This window comes from Oncorhynchus masou, chromosome 5 (assembly GCF_036934945.1).
Source record: "Oncorhynchus masou masou isolate Uvic2021 chromosome 5, UVic_Omas_1.1, whole genome shotgun sequence".
Lineage (NCBI taxonomy): Eukaryota > Metazoa > Chordata > Actinopteri > Salmoniformes > Salmonidae > Oncorhynchus > Oncorhynchus masou.
In genome coordinates this window covers 81789766-81799464 of record NC_088216.1, presented here as the reverse complement: position 1 = coordinate 81799464, position 9699 = coordinate 81789766, and the positions used below count along the sequence as shown (strand labels likewise).

General features: G+C 45.1%; 1 protein-coding gene across 1 annotated transcript; it reads right to left on the bottom strand.

The window, feature by feature from the left end:
- Positions 1-7040: 7040 nt before the first annotated feature.
- Positions 7041-9412, bottom strand: camk2n1 (calcium/calmodulin dependent protein kinase II inhibitor 1). Its single transcript, XM_064966982.1, has 2 exons — positions 8807-9412; positions 7041-8187 (listed from the first exon to the last, which is right to left on the bottom strand). The coding sequence occupies exons 1-2, from the start codon at positions 8967-8969 to the stop codon at positions 8117-8119; spliced, it is 234 nt and encodes a 77-aa protein (XP_064823054.1). The 5' UTR covers positions 8970-9412; the 3' UTR covers positions 7041-8116.
- Positions 9413-9699: the final 287 nt, after the last annotated feature.

Sequence of the window (9699 nt, the reverse complement as noted above, 5' to 3'; positions counted from 1 at the left end):
TCTTGGAGAGAGAGAGAGAGACAGAGAGAGGGAGAGGAGGAGAGAGAGAGAGACAGAGACAGAGAGAGAGAGAGAGAGAGAGAGAGAGATAGAGAGAGAGACAGAGAGAGAGAGAGAGAGAGAGAGGGAGAGAGGGAGAGAGAGAGAGAGAGAGAGAAAGAGAGAGGGAGAGAGAGAGAGGGAGAGAGGGAGAGAGAGAGAGAGACAGAGAAAAACTAATTACTTGGATTGACAAAAGGTAAAGATTTATAGCAACTTCTCTCTCCAGCCTTGTGTGAGAATGGAAAACTTCTATGGAAAACGCTGTGGTAGCGTGTTCATGCAAAAGACTACGTTTACCAATACAACATTTAAACCACTTCTGTAAAAGTACTGGTGCAACCAATGCAATAATAACACTTATGGCCGTCCGAAACAACACAACATACGATAACCAATAGGCAAAGTAGCATTGGTAACCCTAACACTGAAGAATAGTAACAGTTATACAGTAGAACAAACGGCTGAAACTTATCAAAGTAACAGGAAGTAATTAGTGGTAATTCCTTATTATTACACAGCATGTAAAAACCTCAATACCCCCCCCCCTGCAACTTACAAATTGATGCAGACACAACATTCAGACATACTGTTGAAAAATAATACGTCCTCTGAAACAAGTGTTCTCCCTTCTGACTACTATAACACTCCAAACTGAGTGTGCGGGTGCAGCGTCCAGATGCGCATTTCCAAGCGCTCTGATTGGTTGGGAATGGCAGGGCTATGGTGGGTGAGGGATAACTAAGGTAGGCTGAGCAGCCTAACTAACGGCACTTCAGGGAAACTGAAGGGACTGTGAGGGGAAGTTAGGTAGAGAGGAGAGGAGCGGGAGGGCCTTTTTTATACAAACGTTTTTAAGAATGCCTAGCTTCACCATCTAAGTTAGCTAGCTAGTTAAAAGCCAAAGAAAGCTAAAACCGTTTTTATGAATTTCTTATGCGTTTAAATGGTTAGACAAATAGACGGCTAATGTAGCCATCTATAGCCAGACTAATGTTGCTAACTAGCTAACCATGAGCTAGCTGGATAAATAACAGCTATTGTGTAAATGTAAAACCTGCCCAAGACAGTTCTCAGAATTGCCAATTTTAACAAATGTAGCCAATTTATGAATGACTAAATGTAGCAATTTAACGTTCGATAGTTCATCCAGAGATTCTTACCTTTGCCTCGATTTGTCAGTCTCGTGCAGATCATCATGACCCTGGTGAGTGACGTGAAGCTTGAGACAGGTATTTGTAGTTCTTTATGATAGCTACATTAACAGCTAATTAGCATTTCATTTGGTGGGGGGGAGGGGAAAATACAGGTGAATAAGTCACCTTGTCTGAGAGAGATTTACACAGTTATCAAAACGTCATGCCAGGGTAAGCCTACACCAAACACATACCTTATTTTAAGTGGAAATTTATGATTGGAACCATTTCCGTGTTGGAACGCTAGGTTTTATGGGTATTATGACTCATACTGTGGTTCTCTATAGCCAAGGGAAATATCTACCCCATGTTCACCTTGTGATTTACACCCAGGTTATGCCCCTAACCCACTGTCTGTTATGTACTTGAGTGAAGACCCAAAAGCGGTTTTAACAGAAAACAGAGTTCTTTAATGAAAAACAGGAATGGCATAAATCCTCTTCCGTTGTCAATGGAACAAAAAGAACGTAGTATAGTGCAGGATGCACCTGGGCAGACTCCGACAGGATAGGACAAGGTGGAAGCAAAGGGACGACAGCTTGCTTTGGCATCAAAAACACAAACAAGAATCAGACACTGAAAGTAGCAGGAACAGAGAGAGAAATAGAGACCTAATCAGAGGGGGAAGAGAGAACAGGTGGGAAGGAGTGAATGAGCTAGTTAGGGGAGATGTAGAACAGCTGAAGAATGAGAGACAGAGAAGGTAACCTAAAAAGACCAGCAGAGAGAGACAGAGTGAAGAGAAAGGACAGGAACAGACATAACAAGACATGACACTGTCGTTCTGCATGTATAGCCTCTCCTGGGGATGACTGGGGGCAGCCTTGGTATGTTTCCAAACTGCTGCTACTGAGGGTCCATCCCATCTTCAGGTCCCCCCCATGGAAAAACACCCAGAATGCATATCTCTCTCTCTCTCTCTCTCTGTGTAGTAGCAAATAACTGAAGTTGGTATTTTCCTGAGTGAGACAGATGACTGTTGTGTGTGTATGTGTGTGTGTGTGTGTGTGCGTGTGTGTTTGTTAGAGGTCTTGGTGAGTGAGATTCCCCTGGCGGTCACAGTGACCTCTCTACCTGCCACAGCTTATGTAACCCTCAACAGCCCAGCCACTGCACTCCACATGTTCATTTTATTCCACTCATTTGTAGTGTGTGTGTGTGTGTGTGTGTTTGTGCATTGCGTGTGTACATAATCTGTGTGCGTGTGCCAGTCAGTCAGTCCGTACTCCGCTGCATGGTGGAAGAGTCTGGAGATTCTTCTCAGTGAAACAACTCCCCATCTCCCTGCCGAGGCAGCAGGCAAGGTGCACACGTTGTCATGGCAGCGAGCCCAGGCAGGCAGCCTCTTTCATGTCTGTCAAGACTGGCTAGAGAGACAGAGAGAGAGACAGAGAGAGGGTGAGAGACACAGACAGAGAGACAGAGAGACTGACAGAGAGAGACAGATAGAGAGAGACAGAGAGAGAGACAGAGAGAGACAGAGAGAGAGAGACTGACAGAGAGAGAGAGACAGAGAGAGAGAGACAGAGAGAGACAGAGAGAGAGAGAGACAGAGAGACCTAAAGTAGGGGGAACCAGCTATCTAATGGTGTGGCATGTAGTTTGAGTGGCATGTGTGTGTGAACTGTGTGTCTTTGTGCGAGTGCATGTAAATGTGTATGTTTTTCAGTGTGCATATGTACATATATCTGTGTGTGTGTGTGTGTTCACACCCTTGTGTGTGTGTGTGTGTGTGTGTGCTCCTTACTACTATATCTCAGTGGACCAGACTCAGGCTCCGCTTGGACAGTGATGATGTTGATTTGCTGACAGAGAGCCTGCCTGGTCACAGAACATGAATCATTTAGTCACCAGAGCAGCCCTGGAAATGTCATGTCTCATCACGACGCACCATGCCTCAGTGTCCCAGTAGCTTCCCTGTTTACATTACAGCAAACTGACTTAAGAGGAGGAGGAGGAAGACTTGAGTAAAGAGATAAACTGAGATTTGTTGCGTCAGGGTTGTTGTTCCTGCAGGATCGGGGAGATACTGACACTATCAAGGCCCAAACCCTGTGACTGCTGAGAGAAAATACACAACATATCAAAGCTTCATTTAAGGAATCAAGAGATTGATTCCTCTAGTCTCTTGATTCCTCTAGTCTCTTGATTCCTCTAGTATTGATTCCTCTAGTCTCTTGATTCCTCTAGTCTCTTGATTCCTCTAGTATTGATTCCTCTAGTCTCTTGATTCCTCTAGTATTGATTCCTCTAGTCTCTTGATTCCTCTAGTCTTGATTCCTCTAGTCTCTTGATTTCTCTCGTCTCTTGATTCCTCTCGTCTCTTGATTACTCTAGTTAAGCTTATTGAAATCAGTTTTGAAGTCAAACTGTGGCCTGATTCTATTCATTTCTTGGTCACTCAGTTCCTGTCAATCCAATGTCATTCCTTGTTTTGAGTTTAACCCTAAATGACCCGACTTCTAACAAATGCTGACTTGACCTCGACTGTCAGATGTGAAAGTAACAGTCTGACAGACATCGTAAGTAAAATCTACTTTGTAGTGCTTCCATTCTTCTCGGACCAGGTTTCAAGAACAAGATTAAAGACTCTGCTCCGGAATTTAAAATGATTCTGAATAGGCATTTTAGTCCAGGACTTGACTTATTCTGAGCTGAGAAAAACAAGTTTGACTTGAAAGCATATTTCTGTGTTGTGTAAGCAGTCTTTCCAATAAAGCAGCACCATTTAGAAAGTAACAAAACATAGAACTATCCAACATACATCACAATAAACACTGAACACTTCTTAATGAACTTCTTCAGAATCTTTATTACAAGATATTAGGCTACAAATCAGTAAGATCATAGTACAGCACAGTACAAGGTACGTAGTGTTAAGATGGTTCTGGAGGTTAGTCATTCAAAGCTGTGTACCAGGTGTCCCAGAATACACTAGATCATCTTTAGAACGTTGCCATGCATGAAACCATTTCTGCCATGCATCAATCCCATTTCTGCCATGCATCAATCCCATTTCTGCCATGCATCAATCCATTTCTGCCATGCATCAATCCCATTTCTGCCATGCATCAATCCCATTTCTGCCATGCATCAATCCCATTTCTGCCATGCATCAATCCCATTTCTGCCATGCATCAATCCCATTTCTGCCATGCATCAATACTATTTCTGCCATGCATCAATCCCATTTCTGCCATGCATCAATCCCATTTCTGCCATGCATCAATCCCATTTCTGCCATGCATCAATCCCATTTCTGCCATGCATCAATCCCATTTCTGCCATGCATCAATACTATTTCTGCCATGCATCAATCCAATTTCTGCCATGCATCAATCCATTTCTGCCATGCATCAATCCATTTCTGCCATGCATCAATCCATTTCTGCCATGCATGCATTGGTAATTCAGTGGTAAGAAGTAGCCCTGAACAATGGCAACAACCAAAGAAGAACAAAATGTCTACAGCTATAACGTATAGAAAGCACAACATAAACAACCAAGTGGTCTGCTTATCCCTCATGATATTTGGCACACACGATTATGCGCAATGCAATAGAAATAGTTTATCAAGAGGGGAGGGTGTACAGTTATATTTAACAATCCAGACTTAAGCCTCTTGTAACGTTACAAACATGTGGTGTACAGTCCTGTATAATGTATATAAATGACTCTATAGCTGCAAAAAACTGATCAGGCGACATAAAAATTCATAAGAAGTAAAAAAAGGAGAAATCGCTTTCATTCATTCTGTCGTCGTAATTCTCTACATACAAAACTGTCCCTCAGTCAGGCCTTGACACAAAACTGTCCCTCAGTCAGGCCTTGACACAAAACTGTCCCTCAGTCAGGCCTTGACACAAAACTGTCCCTCAGTCAGGCCTTAACACAAAACTGTCCCTCAGTCAGGCCTTGACACAAAACTGTCCCTCAGTCAGGCCTTGACACAAAACTGTCCCTCAGTCAGGTCAGGCCTTGACACAAAACTGTCCCTCAGTCAGGCCTTGACACAAAACTGTCCCTCAGTCAGGCCTTGACACAAAACTGTCCTCAGTCAGGCCTTGACACAAAACTGTCCCTCAGTCAGGCCTTGACACAAAACTGTCCCTCAGTCAGGCCTTGACACAAAACTGTCCCTCAGTCAGGCCTTGACACAAAACTGTCCCTCAGTCAGGCCTTGACACAAAACTGTCCCTCAGTCAGGCCTTGACACAAAACTGTCCCTCAGTCAGGCCTTAACACAAAACTGCCCCTCAGTCAGGCCTTGACACAAAACTGTCCCTCAGTCAGGCCTTGACACAAAAAAGGCCTTGACACAAAACTGTCCCTCAGTCAGGCCTTGACACAAAACTGTCCCTCAGTCAGGCCTTGACACAAAACTGTCCCTCAGTCAGGCCTTGACACAAAACTGTCCCTCAGTCAGGCCTTGACACAAAACTGTCCCTCAGTCAGGCCTTGACACAAAACTGTCCCTCAGTCAGGCCTTGACACAAAACTGTCCCTCAGTCAGGCCTTGACACAAAATATGTCTCCGTAGGGTCAATAAATAAGGCATCTTTATACAGACACGTTATGTTCGATTACGACAAACCATTTCACGCTTCTTTTCTCCACTGTGCAACAAAACGCTAGCCTGATTCCCAGATCTATTTGTGCTGTCTTGCCAACTCTTTATCACTCATTGCCACGCCAAACATGACAACTCCATAAGGAGTTGACAAGGACAGCAGGAACGGACATGGGGCCATTTCTACCATTTCTTATTTACACGTTTCCTATATTATTTGTTTGCCCTCGTCGTCATAAGAATCAAGAGCAGAAAGAATGGTTATGTAATATGGTACGTTTTGATTGATATAACAATGTGTGCTTTAGTTAAGTAGATCATTTATACTGTTCCTTCCCTGATTTCTGTGAGGTTTCGACAGCATCGTCTCTTTCTACCACTGGAACCTTAGATTCATCGTCTTCCTCCTTCATCATCCTCTCCTGGTTACATGGTTTAGACGCTCCAAACGTACTGTAAACACACCTGATTCTATTAATCACCTGCTACGCAGGACCTTGATTGACCAAATCTGGTGTGTGAAAGACCCTTTCTACACGGCTACATTTGTTGGCTGCCTGCTTAGGAGTTTTGATTGTACGACCAATGGTTGACTAGTGTAAAAAAAGTGTAGGGCTGGAGAAAAAGCCTGCTGCTCACCCAGTAGCTCTCCAGGTGGAGGGTTGGGCCATTCCTGTTTTAGAAGAGTTCTGTGGGCCTAAACCCTGGATGATAGAATTCACCTATTTCACCTGGGCCTCTGTTTCCATCTCTCTCTCTGTCTCCACCTCAGTCTCCGCCTCTCTCTGTCTCCGCCTCTCTTCATCTCTGTCTCCGCCTCTCTTTATCTCTGTCTCTGTCACTGTCTTCATCTTTGTCTCCGCCTCTCTTTATCTCTGTCTCTGTCTTCATCTCAGTCTCCGCCTCTCTCTCTCTCTCTGCCTCTCTGTCTTCATCTCCGCCTTTCTTTATCTCTGTCTCTGTCTTCATCTCCATCTCCGCCTCTCTTTATCTCTGTCTCTGTCTTCATCTTTGTCTCCACCTCTCTTTATCTCTGTCTCCGCCTCTCTTTGTCGCTGTCTCTGTCTTCATCTCTGTCTCCGCCTCTCTTTATCTCTGTCTTCATCTCTGTCTCCGCCTCTCTTTATCTCTGTCACTGTCTTCATCTCTGTCTCCGCCTCTCTTTATCTCTGTCTTCATCTCTATCTCCGCCTCTCTTTATCTCTGTCTCTGTCTTCATCTTTGTCTCTTCTTTATCTCTGTCTCCGCCTCTCTTTGTCGCTGTCTCTGTCTTCATCTCTGTCTCCGCCTCTCTTTATCTCTGTCTTCATCTCTGTCTCCGCCTCTCTTTATCTCTGTCACTGTCTTCATCTCTGTCTCCGCCTCTCTTTATCTCTGTCTTCATCTCTATCTCCGCCTCTCTTTATCTCTGTCACTGTCTTCATCTCTGTCTCCGCCTCTCTTTATCTCTGTCTTCATCTCTGTCTCCGCCTCTCTTTATCTCTGTCTCTGTCACTGTCTTCATCTCAGTCTCCGCCTCTCTCTCTCTCTGCCTCTCTTTATCTCTGTCTTCATCTCCATCTCTCTTTATCTCTGTCTTCATCTCAGCCTCTCTTTATCTCTCTCTGTCTTCATCTCCATCTCCGTCTTCATCTCTCTCTCTGTCTCCACCTCTCTCTTCATCTTTGTATCTGTCTTCATCACTGTCTCCGCCTCTCTCTTTATCGCTGTCTTCATCTCTGTCTCCGACTCGGTCTTCATCTCCACCTCTGTCTTCATCTCCATCTCCGCCTCTCTTTATCTCTGTCTTCATCTCCATCTCCGCCTCTCTTTCTCTCTGTCTTCATCACTGTCTCCGCCTCTCTCTTTATCGCTGTCTTCATCTCTGTCTCCGACTCGGTCTTCATCTCCGCCTTCGTCTTCATCTCTCTGTCTCCGCCTCTCTCTTCATCTCTGTCTCCACCTCTGCCTCGATCACTCTCTCTGTCTCCACCTCTGCCTCGATCACTCTCTCTGTCTCCACCTCTGTCTCGATCACTCTCTCTGTCTCCACCTCTGTCTCCATCTCTCTGTCTGTCTCCGCCTCTGTGTCCATCACTCTCTCTGTCTCCACCTCTGTCTTCAACTCTCTGTCTGTCTCCATCTCGGCTGCTTCCCCATCCTGCCAGTATAAGTCTCAGGAGATCATCATGAGGACTGGGAGAGAGAGGAGATGGGACTGGAAGTGCTTGTTGCCACATGGGTTAAAAGTGCTTATATACAGTGTCTTTGGATCAAAACTGTAAATATCAAATAGAAAATGAGAATCAATGTCCTTCCGGGGTTGATGTGTTCAAGCCTCTGTCTGTGTTTTCTCTGTCCCGTTTTTTAGCGCCTCGTCAACGCCGTTCTCGTCCTCAACAACTGTGGAGAACATGGAAGAGATGATGAGGAGGAGGAGGGTTGGCACGTTATCACATCTAAGAATCTTATATCTCATTGATGTGAATGCATGGAACTCATGCACTAGGCTACAGCACGGAAGTAGAGAGAGCGAGAGGTAGAGAAAGCGAGATGGTGTGTGTGTGAGCATGTTTTGGAAGTGTTGCATGTGCTACGTTTATTTAATTGGTCATGCACGACACACACACACGCACACGCGTGCATACACACGCACACACAAGAATAAGAGACACATCCAGAAAATATTCTAGAATCCTCTAGAATCCCAGCATGCATGTTGGTTGGAATATTCAGTAGAACAGCACGACAACACTTGTACCAAAAGGCATTGAACAGTGCAAGCACTGCGCATCCAAACATGTGTTGCAATGCCAACAGAATTGTTAAAACCCATTGATCCCATACCATAATCATCAGAATACAGTCATGGAATGCGAAAGCCTACTGTGCGTCACGGGGAGATGGTGAACAGATTCGACTTCCCATTTAATTGCCCATACCATTATTTCCCATCCCATGATTATGAACATAGAAGACATCCCCATAACACAACTGAAAATGCTTTGATGGTCAAAGGTACCTCGTTTGCTTCTGCCTATCTGTCCAAGTTTGGGTGGGCGTTTTCCCCCCTGCGAGCCGCTAAAGAAGTTGTTGGTGTCTTGGAGGCGACAGGTGAAGGAAAGGTGTCCCTCGTCATCCTCATTTCCATAATGACTCATTTTGTCTTGTAGTACTTCCGACATGTCCAACTGCGTCTCAATTATCAACCAAGGTGCACAAACGAAAACAAAATGAACCTCCGCTCGACGTCTACGTCCACTATGGTGGCGTTATAACCGCTTATGCACGCTTGTAACACAGGAGAAAAACAATGTAACGTTAACCGAGACTACTAACGTTATCTGGCTGCCCAGTCCTGCTGTCTGTTTACCTCGAAGGCACGTGTCTCGTATGGTGCGCAACCAAAACGCGATTGATCCAAATGGATTTTTTTTTTAAAACGCTCAATTTCTACTTTCGGAAAGCTTCGGCAACATTATTCACATGTTCCAGTGGGTTCTACTGTGCGTATTGTTCTGTAAACGCGGGGCGCATGGATATTGCCACCGTGGTACGCCTTCTAGCTAGAAGAACGGCCGGAGCGCCGCACGGAAAGTCTGAGGAAAAAATGCAAATTGGGGAGCGATGCAAAACACGGATCCCGCGGGCGGAGGGAGGGAGGGAGAGCAGAGAGAGAGAGAGAGGGAGGGAGGGAGAGCAGAGAGAGAGAGAGCAGAGCAGGTGGTGCTGCAGACCACAGCCGATCCACAACGGAGAAGATTCCAGTTTGGACCGACTGACAAGAGGACTGATGTTACATCCGCACTCCGTCTAGCTGGAATCACAATCAAATTCAATCACATGTATTTATAAAGCCCTTCGTACATCAGCTGATATCTCAAAGTACTGTACATAAACCCCAGCCTAAAACCC

Coding starts and splice junctions, on each gene's coding strand:
- camk2n1 (XM_064966982.1), bottom strand. CDS start 8,969: ATGTCGGAAGTACTACAAGACAAAATGAGTCATTATGGAAATGAGGAT. Junction 8,188..8,806: donor GATAGGCAGAAGCAAACGAG/GTACCTTTGACC, acceptor TGTTCTCCACAG/TTGTTGAGGACGAGAACGGC.